This window comes from Thamnophis elegans, chromosome 3 (assembly GCF_009769535.1).
Source record: "Thamnophis elegans isolate rThaEle1 chromosome 3, rThaEle1.pri, whole genome shotgun sequence".
Classification (NCBI taxonomy): Eukaryota; Metazoa; Chordata; class Lepidosauria; order Squamata; family Colubridae; genus Thamnophis; species Thamnophis elegans.
Window position 1 is genome coordinate 122,599,168 of NC_045543.1, and position 21,639 is coordinate 122,620,806.

The 21,639-nt window shown below is 39.1% G+C and overlaps 1 protein-coding gene and 1 pseudogene across 1 annotated transcript; both read right to left on the reverse strand.

Annotated features, from left to right (window-relative positions):
- Window positions 1-216: 216 nt before the first annotated feature.
- On the reverse strand, window positions 217-9,316 carry LOC116506236 (annotated as a pseudogene).
- Window positions 9,317-14,793: 5,477 nt separating this feature from the next.
- LOC116506101 (granzyme A-like) lies at window positions 14,794-19,719 on the reverse strand. The gene is made up of 5 exons (XM_032213720.1): window positions 19,646-19,719; window positions 19,045-19,183; window positions 17,497-17,632; window positions 16,296-16,592; window positions 14,794-14,946 (listed from the first exon to the last, which is right to left on the reverse strand). The coding sequence occupies exons 1-5, from the start codon at window positions 19,704-19,706 to the stop codon at window positions 14,794-14,796; spliced, it is 786 nt and encodes a 261-aa protein (XP_032069611.1). The 5' UTR covers window positions 19,707-19,719.
- Between the last annotated feature and the right edge of the window lie 1,920 nt (window positions 19,720-21,639).

The following is a 21,639-nucleotide window of genomic DNA, read 5'->3' on the forward strand; positions in this document are numbered from 1 at the left end:
AAATAAGCTCCATTTCATTTGTGATAAAATAGGAATAACTTTATCTAGCAGATTAAGTGCACACACAGAGAGAAAAATAAAGAGAATAATTTCTAGAAACTTTTGCTTAGCTTTTATAAAGGAAAACAAAGTTTGTTTAAAAAATTGCATTTAAATAGAAAACCTAAATATCCAAATTGATCAGTTATCCTCTAGATGAATTTATCTGAAATTTCTGTTACTTTTAGCTGGCAGGCTCAATGATTTTGTGTTGGCTGAGTATGGTGTGCCTAGTCAAATACATCTGGAGGGAAAAGGCTGGAAAAGATTGTCTTAAAGGAATTATAATGAATGGAATATAATAAAGAAGAATGTCAACATCAAGTGATAATTCTATTAATTGTCTTTTATAACACTCTTTATCCAACGAGAATATTCTTTTGTCAGAAGGGTGTAGATACCAGGATAATGAGGATTTCCACATCCTGTACCAGAGGAACGATGCCTCTTTGTACCCCATTGCACATCAAAGGACCACCAGAATCACCCTGCGCAAGGGAGAAAAAAGGGTGGGTGGGGAGAAGAGAAATTTGCATTATTTGCAGTAGTTGTATTTAATTGATTTATTCAATATATCTCTATGCTGCCCATAGGACAGATACAGTGTTTCCAATTTTCCAATTTGTCCGGCTGGGAGGGCCCCCTGCAAGTGCCCCATTCAGGTGACTGGAGAAAGGGGGCCAGAGGATGGCTTTCTCAGTAGACCGTCCCTTCACTCTAGTATACTTTGACCCTCCAAGGCCAGAAGTAGAGAAATACACCCATCCTGGTCACAGAATCAACCTTCTGCCCTGAAGTATGTAAAAAAGTCTCAGGGACTTTGATTGTCTGATGTTGGCTTCCATATTGAGTATTTTTCACACTCTGCAACCCCCCCCCCCAAAAGACTGAGTGTCTCTCTCTGTTCTTTACCCCCTCTCAATCAAGCCTATCTTGCAGAGTTAATGGGTGGGAAAAGAGTGGAAAAGGGAATCCTTGATAGAAATCCACAGAATAGACAAATAACCTAAATCTAAAATGGCACTGTTAGAAAATAGCTTTATTTCTGACTGTACATATATACTGGTCCTTATTTCACGATTCCAGAACATGAATTTTAGCCAAAATATATATTTTTCCCAACACCTTTGAAGGAGAAATAGAGGGGAGAGGAAATAGGTGCGAGTGTTTCTGTGTGCATGTATCTGTGTGTGTGTTTGTGCTTTAGCTCACTACCCATTACTGCTTTTTTGATTGAGGAAATGACCAAATACATTTAGTTATCTAAAGATACAATCTATTCTGCAAGTGTGAATTCTGAATAGGTGAAGAATGTAGCCACATTTAGGAAGACAAGGTTCCAGCTAACTTCAAGGTAGTGTCTGAAATAATTCACATTCTCTGGTGCCCCCTCCCCCAAGTGCTCCATCGATAAGTACAGGTAGTCCTTGACTTAAAACAGTTCATTTAGTTCAGTCAAAGCTGCAAAGTTCCCTTAACAACTGTGGCAAGAAAGTTTGTAAAATGAAGTAAAATTCACTTAATAACTGTCTCACTTGGCAACAGAAATTTTGGCTTCACTCAGGTTCATAAGTCAAGGACTGCCTGTACTTTTTTAAAAAGTATCATAATTCTGCCAGTCTGGGAGGATATATAATTCCAGATTTTTTTTGCAATTGACCTAATGATGGGAAGATTTACTAATTTTACAGTTGTTATATTGGTAGTGTAGGACTTCAATTTCTTAGAACACTAGAAGCGTGGAAGTAGGATTACTCATTTGTTCAAATTCTGCTTTCGGTATATTATTTTTGTTTTTCAAACATTCAGAGCAGGTATAGATATACTTACATCACATGCATCCTTCCCTCCTCTCCTGTCACCAGCACAGACCATATTCATTGTCACTCTTTGATTGTAATTATAGTGCTTTCGATCATTGCAGATGTTTCTTGCAATGACAGCGACATTAACTTCCACGGAGGACATCTGATGGAGTTTTTTTTCCAAGCTTAGTAATCCCCCAGCCAGCTACCAGACACTTTGTTCCTGCCTTGAGGTCACCATACTCCTGAGGAAGCTTGACGATGGCAACATTCTTGTTAAGTTGTGCTTCTTTATTAAGCTTAAATGAGACAAGAGGGAAGGCAAAAAATGAATAATCCTTACATGTCAATATGGTGTGTAATGCATCATATGTTAGACTTATACCTTGGAGAGTCATCCTACCTCAGCCAGACCTACATTACAATATTGTGCAGATGCAATGGGTGTTAGAAGCAACATTTATACAATCTGAGCATCTTCCAATAAAAACAAGTTATAATAGTAACAACATTAATACTTTGAACTTCTTCATATGGGCAATTTCACACCTGCTATTTATTTATATAGAAATAAGAATTCTTCCTTCCTGCTCTCCATCTCTGAAATGAAAGGGAAAAGCATTTTTTTCCAACACATAAGTGTGAGAATATTCTTTATTCCATTGCTGCCATCATCAGTGGTGGTTCCTATGCCAATGAAATGGACCTCAACTGTTAGGCTCCTTATATGGGCTGCTTGTTATCTCTTTGAGGTAGGCCAATCAACAACATGAGTAATAATTGTTTCTTTATTCTCCCTCCCTTCTCAAGGCTAGAGCTAAATCCCTTGTACATTGCGTTCTGCAGGGGTATGTAACTAATTGAAACTAATTATATAGCCCAATCCCCTTGTAGATAGGCAACTCTGGCTCTGCCTCCGAAGTTAGAGGAAATAACCTTAGAAATAAGCAAAGCCAGACCGTAGATGAAAAATTCTCCACTGGCCCCACCACCATGGTAGCTAGCAACAGGGTACTGAATTCGGCCCCCCATAACAAAGGGAGGTTCCAAATATGGTTGTAAGTTAGGACTCCCTGTATCCATAAAGAAAAGGAGAAATGCATTCTTGCTGTTCTTCACATGTACATTATTTATGTATAACCCTTAGAATATACCTGTAGAAGCATAATGTCATTCTCCTTTGTTTCAATATTATAGTCCTTACGACGAACTATCTTAGAAACTTGAAAACTTGTTTTGGCATGTCTGTTGCTGAATTATTCCAAGAATAACTTCATCTCCATTTTGTCTAAAAACAAAGAGGGTAAATAAGAATTGAGTAAAGTTCATTTCTAGCAAGGATAATATGTTATAATCTCAGCTGAAGGATATCAAGTATTATCATTTCGCAGTTCAATCTTCTGTGTTTCTACAGAAGTAACTTCTACTGTATTTAACATTGTTTATATCCTGGCAGTGACGTGCGGTGAGGTTCATGGCTGGTGTGGCAAGCGGGCAAAAGCCGTCCTATGTCTGCCAGCGTGTCCCGCTCTATGGCCGCTGCATCCGCCATAGAGCGGGACGACGGCCACAGAGCTGGACACGTCGGGGCTTTGGGGGCAGTTTTCCTTTATGCTTTTATGTAAAAAACAAAAACAAACCAGACGTGCGTTTGAGAGAGGTGGGGGGGGGGGCAACCGAGGGGTTGACAGGGCACTGATTTTGGCACACTCTTGCCGCCCTCGCCTAGAACTACCCGCCAGAAACGAAGCAGTCTTGTGGCCCCCAGCGGCCCCTTTGCTCATGGGGTGCAATAGCCCACCCTTCGACTCGCTGTTTCCTTCCAGGTGGCTGGAGAGCCGCTTGTGTCAAGGCGCGCCGCCTTGAGCTACCTGCAGCGGCACTTCCCTCCCTCTGTACCCTGCCTGCCTGCCAGCTGGCAACCGACGCTCCAGGCTTCTTCTTTCACTGGGCAAGCCCTCCGCAAGGCAAGGGGGTGTGACCAGCAAGGCGGAGTCGGGGGGCAGACAAACTCCATGCCCGCCTCTTTCTTCCAGCAGCACTGAGAGTCACTGGTGGCAAAGAGCTCGGTGTCGTCGCCCGGCTGGAGGGGGGGGGGAATGGGGTGCAGGAGACCAGCCTCCAGGAAGCTCACCTCTCTGCACGGCCCTGTGAGCCCTACAACCTCTCTCCGGCTCTCTCCATCCCATCTGCCAGAACTTCTCCCATGTGCAGTAGATCTCTGTAGATCTGCCACTGAGGAGCCTTCCTTCCTTCCTTCCTTCCTTCCTTCCTTCCTTCCTTCCTTCCTTCCTTCCTTTCTTTCTTTCTCTGTCTCCTCCTCTTCCTCATCTTGTTCCTTCCTTCCCTTCCCTCTTTCTTCTTATTCCTAACACCTTCCTTCTTTCCTTCTTTTCTTGCCTCCTTTGCTATCTCCATCTCTCTCTCGGTCTCCTTCTCCTCCTTTCTTCCTTCCTTTCTCAGGAGGGGATGAGTGGAGGGTGAAAGGGTGACAGGATGTGGGTGCCAACAGACCCCTCCCCTTCAGACACAAGATGAGAGACCATGAGGAGAGCCCAGGTCGAGGGGAGGGTGAGAGGTTGGCAGAGCCACGAGTGGCCGTGGTCGTCCTAGGCAGGGACATGACAGAGGCGGTGTGGGTAAAAGGGAAGCGGCGGGGGCTGCGGGGCCAGTGGGGATCAGGCAATGGAGGTGGCCAAACTCCATACCCACCTCTTTCTTGCAGATCAAATTGAGAGAGAGTTTGTTTGAATGAAGAAACACACGCACACATCCACACACAAAAACAAATTACTCACAATAAAAAATTACTTACAAATTAACTTACAATAATTTTGAATTCCTTCCCCTGTCCCCTCCCTCGGACCCATATACCTGGCTTTTCCAGCTGTGTCAGAGGATTTCAACTCTCCTCTTGTCCGCCCGCCATGATGAAAATGTAAAAAATTAAATAAAAAGGCAACTTAGGCACGATTTGCTGCTGCCAGATCAGGAGGCAGAGAACCATGTGCCTCCTTTGCATAAGGAATTTCCTTGCTTAACTCTGAGCAAGGGTTAAAAGGCGAAAAATTCCTTATGCAAAGGAGGCCCGTAGTTCTCTAGCCTCCCCCTGCAGTTAGCACTAAGCAGAGTCATTCTGGCAGCAACTACCTTAGTCTTTTCCCTTTTAATTTAATTTTCTTTCTTTTCCTCATGACACTGGTGAGGCCCTGCCTCCCCTGACTGCAGGTCCCTGTATCCTGGCACATAAATTTAAAATTTGGAGACAGCAGGCTTTATTTCAATTTTCATTGGAGTATTATTTCAACAGTGAAAGTAAATATATATTTTGATAGAAGATGCAAAATACTTTCAATGGCCTATTTCTGGCTATGTTCAAAAATAAATTACAATGCATGAATATTCACACCTTTATATGGATATTTGGGAGGTAGAAAATCAAAGGGAGGTAAAATTATTTGCAATTTTCAGAAAAACAAGAACACCAATAATGTGCAGGGAGGCTTGTGCTATTAATGTCATGCTTTCCTCTACATGGAATAGAAACAATTGGAAGAGGGATTTTAAATTCTCTAATATCATCTATGAAAGTTGGTTCCAATCTCTGGCTCGTAAGTATGCCAGCACAATCTTGTCTGCTATTTTATCAAGGTTTTTGGTTTATCCCAGTTTCTCCCTACTGTGGTTTATGGTTCTTCATCTGGCTAGACCCTAACCGTAGGGGTGTGTGTGTGTGTGGTCAGAATTATTCTTATTGGGTTTTATGATCATGGATTTAGAAAATAAGTATGAGAAACCAATTTTGCATATGGTAACCGTGGCGAGATTATTGCATTTAAGAGGTTGGGAAAGTAATGAAATATTTCCAATGGAAGTTAGGATTATAACATGAACTGTACTTGAAAAAATAGCAAAGTCTTTCCAATCTAGATACAGAGAAAGAAAGAAAAAAGTAAAAAATCTTTTGAAAAGCTGGTAACCTTACATAGAGAAGAAAGAAGAAAAGATTAAATTGACGATTTCATCATTTGGGAATTAAAAAAGGTCAAAGAGAATGGTGAAAATAATAAAGTGATAATTGCTTGATAGAAAGAATGTGTATTTAATTCCTTTTCTGTTTTCCCCTTTTCCTATTTTCAATCTCTTTTTCTATGTTTTTATTGTATTGAAAAAATCCTAGTAACATACAGGTACATACACATACACAGAGATTGGATTTCTTTGATTCATTGTCACCCCTAGAATTTATGCCAAGAAGCCGGGATAGTGAACAACTTACCTAAAAGACGATACCCAGCTGACAATTTTGCTTGGGTTGAAACCTTAGGTTTTGCTCATCTTTAAATTGCAGGACTATGTTATGCATGAATGAAATATATATAACAAGATTTTAAAAAGAAATAAATAAAAACCTCGCAAAACTTTTGAACTTACATTGGCAGTGAGCTGCTGTTAATACCCAGTTTCGTTTGATCAGGGTCCCCCCACAAAATTCCAGTGAGCCTCTGATCATGGCCATAAAAGGTCTTGAATGTGCAGAGCTGATACTTTTCCTCCAATGATCTGGGCACAGTGATCTAAATAGAATGAAGAAGGCAAGCTAATCATGAGTCATAAATACAACTTTAAATTAATCCATTAGCTAAAGACGAAAAAGGAGCCAATACAACATGTAAATGTTCATCATTCAAAGTGCTCACAGTTTGTGTTATGGTGACTTATCACCAACTGATCAAAGCAATCTTTTCCTCTTTTGCACCTATTAACACATTTCACCCCTTTAGATTGCTTTTTCTAGTATCTCTAATAAAACTACCCTCTTAACAACTGTAGCTTTGAATCTCCCCTGTGGGGCCTTTTATTGGCAGTATCAATTCATCCTGAAGGAGACCTGAGCTATTTCCTCTTCATCATGGTCCAAATTCAAGGAGAATCCATACATTTGAAACAAACTGTGTAGCTTATCTGCTTACCTTTTCCTTGATTGTTCTGAAGTGACATTATCAGAAATGAAAAGAAGTATAATTTTGCACTTGCCTCCTGGAATACGAGGAGAAAAATCACAACAGTGAACCACATGCCCATTAGAGAACCATCTTTGCTTTTTGTGTTTCTCCACATCAAGTACAGAATGTATATATATTGAGGAAGGTAAGGAAGTGGTTATTTTGTCATACTTAACTTAATGGTTAATGAGGTGGAAAACAAAAGATATGAGAGAATACTTAAGTTTTCATGTCTGTGTTTAACTGTGCATGAGAGAGATGTGTGGTTTGGTTGCTGAGTAAAAATTGTAGGACAAGGCTATTGAACCAAGCAAAACATCATATATAGCTGTTAATTTCCTCTTTACTCGGAGAAAAGGTTGCATTAATAAAGAAATATGAGTTTCCCAGTATATATACCTGCATATAAAATGTTGGTGTGTGGCTGCTCCTCCAGCTACAATGAAGACATTCTGTAGAGAACTCTTAGTAATTCAAGGAGTGATGATTCTGCATGGACAATTTTGAGAGATGATGGCATCTTCCTTATGAATATAATGTGGCAAGCTCCTTCAAAGCATCCTGGTCCATTGCCATCATGTTCAATGAAATGGGGATGGAGACACTTTAGCTAATTTGTTTAATTTGGTTACCCATGTGTTCAGGGGCATCTGCAGAGGGGGTTTAAAAAGTCACGATGGTGGATGTGAGTGCACAGCTGAAGCTCCACATGTTTTTATGTATGTCATGCTACAAGGCACATACAAAAGGAGGAGGGGTTTTGATCAATGAGACACAATAATCATCTTTCTTGAAGCCCTCCTCTTATGTGGCTCCCCCAGTGGCTATAGCCATTTCTCTTTCCATATTTCCAAACAGAGTGAGCTCCCGTTACTTGTCCCAGCTTCTGCCAACCTAGCAGTTTGAAAGCATGTAAACATGCAAGTCAAAAAAATAGGAACCACCCTTGGTGGAAGGTAACAGCATTCCATGTGCCTGTGGTGTTTAGTCATGCTGGCCAAATGACCACGGAGACTTCTTTGCACAGCGCTGGCTCTTTGGCTTTGAAATGGAGATCTGCACCACCCCCTAGAGGAAAGAACAACTAGCACATATGTGCATGGGGAAACCATTTACCTTTCCTTTTACCAGTTGAAATAGCATCTTAGTCTGCTGGCCATATGATAGTTAAAAATGAGAACTAGTTTCTCGTGGCAGAATGTTGGAAAAAAGATGTCAGCCAATAAAAAGATCAAGATTTATAGAGAAATGTGTTAAACCAGCAGAGGGATGAAAGCAGCATCAGAATGAAACTGTGCTGGGCATAAAGAGGAAATGGCACCTTTAAGTCAAGAAAGAGCCACGAGTTATTTCAGTGGCTTCTTCCTAGAATTGAGTCAAATGCTTGTCTAGTCATGCTTAAGACCAATATGAGTTTAGAGCCTAGTTAAAATTTGCTAAGGACTAGAAAATTCTTATACCATTTGTTATAAATTATTATAAATCACCGGTGAAGAAATTACGTCAGAGCAACACCGATTTAATGCCACATATTTTTCTGCCCACAAGGGAGCTCACAAACACATATATATCTTTTATATTCAATCATGTTGTGGATTACATTCTTCCCTTATCCCTTTCTAGTTAGATGGGACATTTTACCATCTTTCAAATAAACTGGGTTTCCAAAGAGTTCTTGTATTGTGAGATTACACAAGTTATACTCTATCCAAGTTTACCTGCCTTATTTCCAACATGTTGCAGAAGATACCATAAAAGTACTTTTTTTTAGAAAGAAGGTTGCAGTCTACAACCTAATAGTCATTTGTGAAAAAATGTCCTTGTGCTGAAGACTAAACTTTGCCTTTTTAGTGTAAAAAATATCGGACATTCTGGTGATGTAAAGGTGGGGAGATGGGAAAGACCTGGGAGACCAAGCAAAGAGACATTGCAGAGAGAATAGTCAGGTAAGAGTCAGAAAAACCCACAGTTACATGATAGGCAGAGCAAGAGACTCAGGCGAGACCCCTCCCTAGTTTCTTGGGCTGTAAAGGAGATGGGGGGAAATTGAACTGTTCAGACTTGCATGATTCTGTCAATTTAGCCTTATAAAAATGGAATTTATTTTATCTGGTTGTGATACCGATTTGGTTTACTGGTGAGGATGACAGATAATAAAAACTGATGAAAGGAATGCTGAGCATTTGCAAATAACCTCCTCCCCCTCCACTTCCTTCTTTTCTTCTTTTCTCCCCACCCTCCCTTCTTCTTTCTTCTTTCTTTCTTTCATTTCTTTCTTTCTTTCTTCTTTCTTTCTTTCTTTTCTTCTTTCTTCTCTTCTTCTTTCTTTCTTTCTTTTCTTTCTTTCTTTCTCTTTTTCCCAGTTAAAGGTCTACCTTAAACCAATTCTAATTCACCTTCTATGTGAATCTGGGATCTAACTTTTACACTCTTCTGTACATGGTGCTGTTCAGAATGGCCAACCATCAGAGACCTCTAGGTATTGTAATCTTGATAAATCTGGAGGCATTAGGTTGAACAATGCTGGACAAATGCTCAAAATATATTTTAAACTTCTTAATGTTTATCTATATTAGGTTTTTGCCTTGGAATAAAATAATAATAATTAAAAACTCATAAAGAAGGATTGACTATTAAAAGTGTCACCAAACAATGTTGTGTTCACCAGCCATTTAAAAGTTAATCGAGGTAAGAGTCCTTGGTTGGGAATACTGTAAAAAAGGAAAACATTCTCCAACTTCACTTATCTAGAACAGAGGACATGGGACTGGCCTCACAATTGCAAATCCTGGGGGGAAAAAAGATCTGTCATCTCAAGTGTCTTGATAGATAGATAGAAACCAACATCTTGAATCAAGCCTGAGAAAAAACTGAGATATCTATCAAATCCCAGCATAGAATATTCTTTCATAGTATATTGTATTCTTTCAAATACTTGGCAGGGTTTCAAACATTACACTACACTACATTTCCCCCATCCCTCTCTATTCATTCTTATTTGAAACATGGCTTCAGAGGAAGTGGTTCAGATATGGAATTGAATGAAAAAGAAATAAATTCTTTTTTGTTTCAGTTTATGAGCAGAAATATCTGGAAGGCTTTGCTGGAAGAAATGTCCTTCTGGGTTCAGCTCCAAGTTGGAAAAAGACACTGGAGACATGGAGTCTGCTTGGAAAGATGGTTTAATGGTGGACATGCTTCCATGTTGGTGAAGTAGAAGAAAGAGGGAAAGAAGGGGTGAAAGTTCCTGGTTTTAATGCCCCATAAAGAAAAGTGGGGGCTATTAAGAGTGAGTCTGTTTCCTGCCTAAAAACATGTCTTTCCATTTCTGATCCAGAGAAACATATATTCTGCCTCTTCAATATTTCCTAGGATATTTCATTTTTCTAGGAGGGGAGTGGGCTTTAACTTCCTACAGCTTCATGATTTCAAACTGCTCTTGCTATGTAGAGTGTTAGGTGTGTGTCTCATAAGCCGCTGTTTCCCAAACACAAGACTAGTGTAAATCATCCAAGGGGTTTATCGGTTTGGATTCCCATCAGCCCCTGTTCAACTTCTTTTAAATGGCTTGTTTAGCTGTTGATCAAGTTCATCGAAAGCTTTGATGAGCTGGGATCCTCCTGGATGTGTAGCGGTTGACGTGATGTGCCAGTGCCTGGAGGCTGTCAGTGTCTGGATGGGGGTTAACAAGCTTGCACTCAATCCAGACAAGACCGAGTGGCTGTTGTGTTCCCTCACCAAAAATTTGGTTAGTATTCCATCACTCAGGCTGGGGGGTGAAATTTACGCCCCTCAGACAGGGTTCGCAATTTGGGAGTCCTCCTGGACCCACAGCTGACCTTAGAACATCATTTGTCGGCTGTGACCAGGGGGGCATTGCCCGAGTTCGCCTGGTGCACCAATTGCGTCCCTACCTGAACCGGGAGGCACTTGCAACAGTCACTCATGCGCTCGTGACCTCAAGACTGGACTACTGCAATGCGCTCTACATGGGGGAGCCTTGAAGAGCATTCGGAGACTTCAGCTCGTCCAGAATGCAGCCGCGCGAGCGATTGTGGGTGCACTTCGGTACACCCACATTACACCTATCCTCTGCGAGCTGCACTGGTTACCGATTGGTCTCAGGATACGCTTCACGGTGCTAGTCGTCACTTATAAAGCCCTTCATGGTATTGGACCTGGGTACTTGAGAGACTGCCTGCTGCCAATTACCTCCCAAAGACCATTAGATCACACAGGGCTGGCCTCCTCCGGGTTCCGTCTACCAGCCAATGCCATCTGGCTACTACCTGGGGGAGGGCCTTCTCTGTGGCAGCTCTGCCCTTTGGAAGGAGCTCCCCGCAGAGATTCGGACCCTCACCTCTCTCCAGGCCTTCCAAAAAGCCGTTAAAAACCTGGCTGTGTCGGCAGGCCTGGGGTTGATGAGTTCCCTTTCCCTCTCGATTTGTGTGTCTGTTGGTTATTTTTAAATGCTTGTATTTGTAGTTTTTGTGTTTCCCTTCCCCCTTGGGTTTGTGCGCCACCCTGAGTCCCGCTGGGAATAGGGCGGCATATAAATAAAACGAAACCTGAAACCTGAAACCTGATGTACATTCCCCTACATAAACGGCCTATTTCCAATATCACCCCATTTTCTACATATGGTTTTGTAGGTGTAATTCTCCTTCCACTAATAGTGGATGCTCTGGAGGATTTATGAATTAAGTGATGGTGCGTTAGAGGGATTACTGTTATTCAGTGATGTCATAATGATTCATAGAACACAGCGTTGACACCTGGGTTTCCTTTGTGGTTTCAATTCAAATGAAATTGCTCTGAAGACGACTTTGCACACTGCAAAGAAATATTGTCTAAGAACAGAAAAGTCCTACTTGCATAGTTGTTGTTATACTGTAACCTTAGAAGTTCTAACTGAATTTATAATGTTTAATGATATATGTTTCTATTATGTTTATACAATAAATGGATATTAAAATGTATTCCCTACTGGTGATAAGCTTGGCTTATTAATGCTAATCTTAAAATGAGGGTAGATCAGGTATGGTTGACCTGAGTTTCAAAGGAAAGAAGAAAAAGCTCTGCAGTTCTACTCTCATTGTGAGATAATTGGATCTCTATTCTGTTCGGGCTCTATTGAGGATTACCAACTTTGGAAAATGATAAAAACCGAAGCAGGTAAATTTACCTCACCCTTTATCAGTGGTAGGTGCTACTATTTGAAATGCTCCACAGAGAACGTTGGAAGCCAATAGATACATTATGAAAGGTTCTAGTCAAGTCTGCTCTGAGGTTTGGCATTGTTATTGTTTTAACTTGCAGAGCACATTCACATGATTTTGGTGATACAATCTGTCAGCTGAGAACACTTTTAGTCCACTTATTCAGGTCCAGCCCCTCACTAGATGAACCAAATTTGTTATCTCTTCCTCCTCACCCTATTTGTGACTGGAGTGCAAGTCCTATCCCGTTTATCATAAGCATTTGGTTGTTCCTGTACATATCCTGGAGGAAGTGTATACAGGTCTCTGTTTTAATTTCTCCCCAAATCCTTAACAAAAGTCAAGATCACTCCTTGACTTCCTACTTCTGAGCCGTGCATGAAAAAAAATTGTGCTTTTTGGCTTGGTGTCCTCTCACTTCCTCCACCGTATATTTATCATATATGTCATGCCTTACAGATAAACTACTCTTGTAGTCAATCCCCTGCCACATATCATATCACACAAATAGTTGTCCAATCTTTGTTTGAAAGCATGAATGATGAAGACTTCTAACTGCAGAAGACAAGTGGTTCCAATGAAATTTGCTGTTGAGCACAATTTAGGTTTGACTGGGGAAGGGCCAAGTTGTCAACAATCATAAATACTCCATTTTAATTTATTTCATCAGTACAGAATCATGTGATAATGTAATTTTCTGCTCAGTGAGTGCTCAAGAGAATGAACCAACATAATTAACTAAAAAAGTATATTAGATGAAAATGCTGAACAATGTTTCATGCCTTGAAAATAAAGAATAATTTATAAACTCATAAAGAAGGATTGACTATTAAAAGTTCCACCAAACAATGTTGTCTTCACCAGCCATTTAAAAGTTAATCGAGGTAAGAATTTTTGGTTGGGAAATGCGATAAAAACGCAAAGCATTCTTCAATTTCACTTATCTAGAACACAGGACATGGGACTGGCCTCACATTGCAAATCCTGAAAAGAAAGAAATCTGTCATCTCAAGTGTTTAGATAGATAGATAGATAGATAGATAGATAGATAGATAGATAGATAGATAGATAGATAGATAGATAGATAGATAGATAGATAAATAGAAACCAGAATCTTGATCCAATCGTGGGAAAAAACCAGATGTTTGTCTAATCCCGGCATAGAATGTTCTTGCGTAGTATATTCTTATATTCTTTCACATATATTGGCAAGGTTCAAACATTACACTACACAGAGAGAGAGAGAGGGGGGGGGGGGAGAGAGAGAGGAGAGAGAGAGAGAGAGAGAGAGAAAGAAAGAGAGAGGGGGGGAGGGAGCGCTCTATCCATTCTTGTTTCAAACATGGCTCTGCAGTTCTACTCTCATTGTGAGATAATTGGATCTCTATTCTGATTACCAACTCTGGAAAATGATAAAACGGTAGCAGGTAAATTACCACACCCTTTATCAGTGCTAGGTGCTACTATTTGAAATACTCCACAGAGAATCTTGGAAGTCCATAGATACATTATGAAAGGTTGTAGTCTTTGCGGTTTGGCATTATTATTGTTTTAACTTGCAGAGCACATTCACATGATTTTGGTGATATGATCTGTCAGCTGAGAACACTTTCAGTCCACTTATTCAGGTCCAGTCCCTCACTAGATGAACCAAAATGGTTATCTCTTCCTCCTCATCCTATTTGTGACTGGAGTGCAAGTCCTATCAAGTTTACTGTAAACATTTGGCTTTCTCTGTGCATATCCTGGAGGAAGTGCATACAGTTCCCTGTTCTAATTTGTCCCCAACATAAGTCAAGATCACTCCTTGACTTCTTTCGTCCTAGCAGTGCATGAAAAATTTTTAGCTTGTTGGCTTGGTGTCCTCTCACTTCCTCCACCGTATATTTATCATATATGTCATGCCTTACAGATAAACTACTCTTGCAGTCAATCCCCTGCCTCATATCATATCAGAGAAATATTGTCCAACCTTTGTTTGAAAGCATTGAATGATGAAGACTTCTAACTGCAGAAGACAAGTGGTTCCAATGCTTTCAAGTGCTTTCACATCGCCATTCATAAAAGTGGTGTACAGATCCATAAGAAGTCTCAAATGATAAAGGACTCATGTATGTTTATTTGGGAATTTTGCAATTCCAAGGTACCTCCAATTATAAGAGAAGTCCAATTATGTTATTATGCATTTAAAAGCCATTCCCAGCACAGAAATTCATTCTTCCAAATGCAGAAAAAGTCTGAAGTTTGCCACAAGCAAACACTGGATACATAGCACAAATGAACAACGATAACAAACGAACCAATAATAAGATGGTTTTCAACAAGGATTATTTTCTTCTGCTTTCTGGAAATAAGCTACCATTCCATTTGTGATAAACCATGGGAATAATTTTATCTAGCAGATTAAGTGCACACACAGAGAGAAAAATAAAGAGAAATAATTTCTAGAAACTTGTGCTTAGCTTTTATAAAGGAAAAGAAACTTTGTTTAAAAAATTGCATTTAAATAGAAAACCTAAATACCCAAACTGATCAGTTACCCTCTAGATGAATTTATCTGAAATTGCTGTTACTTTAGCTGGCAGGCTCAATGATTTTGTGTTGGCTGAGTATGGTGTGCCTAGTCAAATACATCTGGAGGAAAAAGGCTGGAAAAGATTGTCTTAAAGGAATTATAATGAATGAATATAATAAAAAGAATGTCAACATCAAATGATAATTCTATTAATTGCCTTGTATAACACTATTTATCCAACGAGAATATTGCTTTGTCACAAGGGTGTAGACACCAGGATACTTAGGGTTTCCACATCCTCTACCAAAGGAAACGATGCCTCTTTGTTCCCCTTTGCACATCAAAGGACCACCAGAATCACCCTGCGCAAGGGAGAAAAAGGGGTGTGAGTGGGGAGAAGAGAAATGTTGCATTATTTGCAGTAGTCCTATTTAATTGATTTATTCACTAAATCTCTATGCTGCCCATAGGACAGATACAGTGTTTCCAATTTCCCAATTTTGGCTGGTTGGAAGGCCCCCCTGCAAGTGCCACATTCAGGTGACTGGAGAAAGGGGGTCAGAGGATGGTTTCTCAGTAGACGTCCCTTCACTCTAGTATACTTTGACCCTCCAAGGCCAGAAGTGGAGAAATATGCCCATCCTGGTCACAGAATCAACCTTCTGCCCTGAAGCATGTAAAAAAGTGGCAGGACTTTGATTGTCTGATTTTGGATTCCATATTGAGTTTTTTTTCACACACCCCAAGACTGAGTGTCTCTCTCTGTTCTTTACCCCTCTCAATCAAGCCTATCTTACAGAGTTAATGGGGTGGGAAAAGATGTGAAAAGGGAATCCTTGATGGAAATCCACAGAATAGACAAGTAAACGTAAATCTAAAATGGCACTGTTTAGAAAATAGCTTTAATTCTGACCGTACATATATACTTGTCCTTATTTCACGATTCCAGAACATGAATTTAAGCCAAAATATATATTTTCCCCCAAAACCTTTGAAGGAGAAGTGCGGGGGGGGGGGGGAGAGGAAATAGGTTTGAGGGTTTCTGTGTGCATGTATCTCTGTGTGTGTTTGTGCTTTAGCTTCCTCCCATCACTGCTTTCTTGATGAGGAAATGACCAAATACATTTAGTTGCCTAAAGATACAATCTATTCTGCAAGTGTGAATTCTGAATAGGTGAAGAATGTAGCCACATTTAGGCAGACAAGGTGCCAGCTACACTTCAGGAGAGTGTTCTGAAAAATTCACATTCTCTGGTGCCCCCTCCCCCCAAGTGCTCCATCGATAAGTACAAAGTAGTCCTTGACAGCTCATTTAGTTCATTCAAAGTTGCACAGTTCACTTAACAACTGTGGCAAGAAAGTTTGTAAAATGAAGTAAAATTCACTTAATAACTGTCTCACTTGGCAACAGAAATTTTTTCTTCTGTTGGGCTCATAAGTCAAGGATTCCGTGTACTTTAAAAAAAAGATTCATTGCATACCATAATGCTGCCAATCTAGAGGGATATATAATTCCAGATTTTTTTTTTTCAATTGACTGTATGATGGGAAGATTTTATTAATTTTACAGTTGTTATATTGGTAGTGTAGGACTTCAATTTCTTAGAACACTGGAAGCGTGCAAGTAGGATTACTCATTCGTTCAAATTCTGCTTTCGGTATATTATTTTTGAATTTCAAACATTCCAAGCAGGTAGATGGATATACTTACTGTACATGAATCCTTGACTTCTATCTTTTTTCCTCTCTTTTTTCCTCTCTTGTAACCAGCACAGACCATTTTCGTTGTCACTATTGGATTGAAATTATAGTGGTTTCGATCATTGCAGATGTGTCTTGCAATGACAGTGACATTAAGTTCACGGAGGACATCTGATGGAGTTTTTTTTCCAAGCTCAGTAATCCCCCAGCCAGCTACCAGACACTGTGTTCCTGCCTCAATGTCACCATACTCCCGAGGAAACTTGACGATGGTAACATTCTCGTTAAGTTTTGCTTTTTCGTTAAGCTTAAATGAGAAAAGAGGGAAGACAAAAAAGATTAACCCTTACATTAACAGTCAATATGGTGTGCAATGTATCATATTGTAGACTTGCACCTTGGAGAGTCACGCTATTTCAGCCAGACCTACATTGCAATATTATGCAGACGCAGTGGGTCTGAGAAGCAACATTTATACCATCTGAGCCACTTGCAATAAAAACAAATTATAATAGTAACAACATTAATACTTTGAACTTTTTCAATATGGGCAATTTCACACCTGCTATTCATTTATATAGAAATAAGAATTCCTCCCTCCTGCTCTCCATCTCTAAAATGAAAGGGAAAAGCATTTTTTCCAACTCATAAGTGTGAATAGAGTAGAATACATAAGTGTATTCTACTGCTGCCATCATCAGTGGTGATTCCTATGCCAATGAAATGGACCTCAACTATTAGGCTCCTCATATGGGCTGCTTGTCATCCCTTTGAGGTAGGCCAAATCAACAAAAAGAGTCAATAATTGTTTCTTCTATTCTCCCTCCATTCTCAAGGCTAGAGCTAAATCCCTTGTATACTGCTTTCTGCAAGGGAATGTAAATTAATTGAAACTAATGAAACTAATTGTATAGCCCAACCTCCTGGTAGCTAGACAACTCTGGCTCTGCCTCCGAAGTTAGAAGAAATAACCTTAGAAATAAGCAAAGCAAAACCGTAGTTGCAAAGCTATAATGAAAAATTCCCCACTGGCACCACCACCATGGTAGCTAGCAGCAGGTTAGCTGAATTGCCCCCCCATAATAAAGGCTTCAGTTCCAGTCCCAAATGTGGTTGTAAATTATGGACTCCTTGTATCCATAAAGAAAATGCAAAACCATTCTTGCTGTCCTTCACATGTATATTATTTATTTATATCCTTTAGAATATACCTGAAGAAGCATAATGTCATTCTCCTTTGTGACATTATCATAGCACGGGTGAGGAATGTTCTTTTTAACTTGGAAATCTTGTTTTGTTATGTCTCTTTCTGAATGAATTCCAAGAATAACTTTAGTGTCCTTTGTTCTAAAAAACAAAGAGGGTAAATAAGAATTGAGTAAAGTTCATTTGTAGCAAGGTTAATATGTTATAATCTCAGCTAAAGGATATCAAGTTTTATCATTTGGCAGTTCAATCTTCTGTGTTTCTTCAGAAGTAAATTCTACTGTATTTAACATTGTTTATATCCTGGCACATAAATTTAAAATTTGGAGACAGCAGGCTTTATTTCAATTTTCATTGGAGTATTATTTCAACAGTGAAGTAAATATATATTATGATAGAAGATGCAAAATACTTTCAATGGCTTATTTCTGGCTCTGTTCAAAAATAAATTACAATACATGAATATTCACACCTATATATGGATATTCGGGAGGTAGAAAATCAAAGGGAGGTCAAATTATTTGCAATTTTCAGAAAAACAAGAACACCCATAATGTGCAGGGAGGCTTGTGCTATTAATGTCATGCTTTGCTCTACATGGAATATAAACAATTGGAAGAGGACTTTTAAATTCTCTAATACCATCTATGAAAGTTGATTCCAATCTCTGGTTCCTAAATATGCCAGCACAATCTTGTCTATCAAGGTTTTGGGTTTATCCCAGTTTCTCCCTACTGTGGTTTCTGTGTGTGTGTTTGTGTGTGTGTGTTTGTGTGTGTGTGTGTGTGTTTGTGTTTGTGTGGTCAGAATTATTCTTATTGGGTTTTATGATTATGGACTTAGAAAAGAAGTATGAGAAACCAATTTTGCATATGGTAACTGTGGCGAGATTATTGCATGCAAGAGGTTGGGAAAGTAATGAAATATTTACAAAGGAAGTTAGGACTATAATATTAACTGTACTTGAAAAAATAGCAAAGTCTTTCCAATCTGGATACAGGGAAAGAAAGAAAGAAAAATCTTTTGAAAAGCTGGTAACCTTACATAGAGAAGAAAGAGGAAAAGATTAAATTGATGATATTGTCATTTGGGAACTAAAAAAGGTCAAAGAGAATGGTGAAAATAATAAAGTGATAATTACTAGATAGAAAGAATGTGTATTTTCTTTTCTGTTTTTCCCCCTTTTCCTATTTTCAATCTATTTTTGTACGTATTTATTGTATTGAAAAATCCTAGTAACATATAGGTACATACATATACACAGAGATTGGATTTTTTGATTCATTGTCACCCCTAGAATTTATGCCAAGAAGCCGGGATAGTGAACAACTTACCTAAAAGACGATACCCAGCTAATAATTTTCCTTGGGTTGAAACCTTAGGTTTTGCTCATCCCTAAATTGTGGGACTATGTTATGCTTGAATGAAATATATATAACAAGATTTTTTATATACACACACACACACACACACACACACACACACACACACAGACATAAAAACAAAATTTTAAAAAGAAATAAATAAAAACCTAGCAAAACTTCCGAACTTACATTTTGCAGTGAGCTGCTGTTAATACCCAGTCTGATTTGATCAGGGTCCCCCCACAAAGTGATGGGTTTCTGATCTTGGCCATAAAAGGTCTTGAATGTGGAACTGATTCTTTTCCTCCAATGATCTCGGCACAGGGATCTATACAGAATGAAGAAGACAAGCTAATTATGAGTCATAAAATACAACTTTAAGTTAATCCATTAGCTAAAGAGGAAAAAGGAGCTAACACAATATGTAAATGTTGCATCATACAAAGTGCTCACAGTTTGTGTTATGGTGACTTATCACCAACCGATCAAAGCAATCTTTTCCTTTTTTGCACCTATTAACACATTTCACCCCTTTAGATTGCTTTTTCTAGGATCTCTAATAAAACTACCCTCTTAACAACTGTAGCTTTGAATCTCCCCTGTGGGCCTTTTATTGTCAGTATCAGTTCATCCTGAAGGAGACCTGAGCTGTTTCCTCTTCATCGTGATCCAAATTCAAGGATAAATCCATACATTTGAAACAATCTGTGTAGCTTATCTTCTTACCTTTTCCTTGATTGTCCTGAAGTGACGTTATCAGAAATGAAAAGAAGTATAATTTAGCACTTACCTCCTGGAATACCGAGGAGAAAAATCACAACAGTGAACCACATGCCCATTGGAAGAACCATCTTTGCTTTTTTGTCTTTCTCCACATCAAAGTACAGAATGTATATATATATTGAGGAAGGTAAGGAAGTGGTTATTTTGTCATACTTAACTAATATGGTTAATGAGGTGGAAAACAAAAGGTATGAGAGAATACTTAAGTTTTCATTTCTGAATTTAACTGTGCATGAGAGAGATGTGTGGTTTTGGTTGCTGAGTAAAAATTGTAGGACAAGGCTATTGGACCAAGTAAAACATCATATATAGCTGATAATTTCCTCTTTATTCTGAGAAAAGGTTGCATTAATAAAAGAAATATGAGTTTCCTAGTCTATATACATGCATATAAAATGTTTGATGTGTGGCAGCTCCTCCAGCTACAATGAAGACATTCTGTAGAGAACTCTTATTAATTCAAGGAGTGATGATTCTGCATGGACAATTTTGATGAAACAAAAGTCATTCTAAATATAACTTGTTTTATGTGTCTTTCTCTCCCATCATTTCCATTAACAAAGACAACTCCAGTTTTTCTTTTGAAATGCTTCAGTTTCAAAATGATAGCCTGATTGTTATAGGGTGGCTATCCTAAGCTCTAGTATTGCTGCCATCTATGGAGTTGGTGTGTTTTTGGAAGGATTTTTCATTACTCCTCTGCCTCCTGGCACTTTTGCTCATCTTAAGCATTTCATAGCCATTAGAAAATCAGGCATTATAGGATCTTTATAGTCTCCTCTCTATATCCTCCTAGAAAAAGTTAGTGTCTTTTTATATTCATGAAATTTCCATGCTGTCGATACATGGAGACATGGAGTCTGCTTGGAAAGTTGGTTTAATGGTGGACATGATCACATGGCTTGAGTCCTGAATAGAAATGGTGATCACGTGCTTCCATGTTGGGTGAAGTATAAGAAAGAGGGAAAGAAGGGGTGAAAGCTTTATACTCCCTCTTTAGCCCCACTTCTCTGTTTCCTAGTTCCTGTGTTATAAATATATTCTGATTGATTGTCAGACTCCCATGGGGTCAGGTTTGAGTTCCAGATGTCATGTGGTGAATGGGGCAAAGGGCTAATACTATCATGCCTTAATCCCATTACCCCGGACTGAAGGGGAAAACTCTTTATTATGTAGAATAGACTGGCTTGGGCATTTTAATGCCCCATAAAGAAAAGTGGGGGCTATTAAGAGTGAGTTGGTTTCCTGCCTAAAAACATGTCTTTCCATTTCTGATCCAGAGAAACATAATATTCTGCCTCTTCAATATTTCCTAGGATATTTAATTTTTCTAGGAGGGGAGTGGACTTTAACTTCCTACAGCTTCATGATTTCAAACTGTACTTGCTATGTAGAGTGTTAGGTGTATGTCTCATAAGCTGCTGTTTCCAAACACAAGAGTAGTGTAAATCATCCAAGGGGTTATCTGTTTGATTTCCATCAGCCTCTGTTAAACCTCTTTTAAATGGCTTCTTTAGCTGTTGATCAAGTTCATCAAAAGCTTTGGATGAGCTGGGATCCTCCTGGATGTACATTCCCCTACATAAATCGCCTATTTCCAATATTACCCCATTTTCTACATATGGTTTGTAGGTGTAATTCTCCTTCCACTAATAGTGGATGCTCTGGAGGATTTATGAATTAAATGACGGTGCCTTAGAGGATTACTGTTATTCAGTGATGTCATAATGATTCATAGAACCCAGCGTTGATACCTGGGTTTCCTTTGTGGTTTCAATTCCAAATGAAATGGCTCTGAAGACGACTTTGCACACTGCAAAGAAATATTGTCTAAGAACAGAAAAGTCCTACTTGCTGTAATACTGTAACCTTAGAAGTTCTAACTGAATTTATAATGTTTAATGCTATAATGTTTCTATTATGTTTATACAATAAATGGATATTAAATGTATTCCCTACTGGTGATAAGTTTGGCTTATTAATGCTAATCTTAAGATGAGG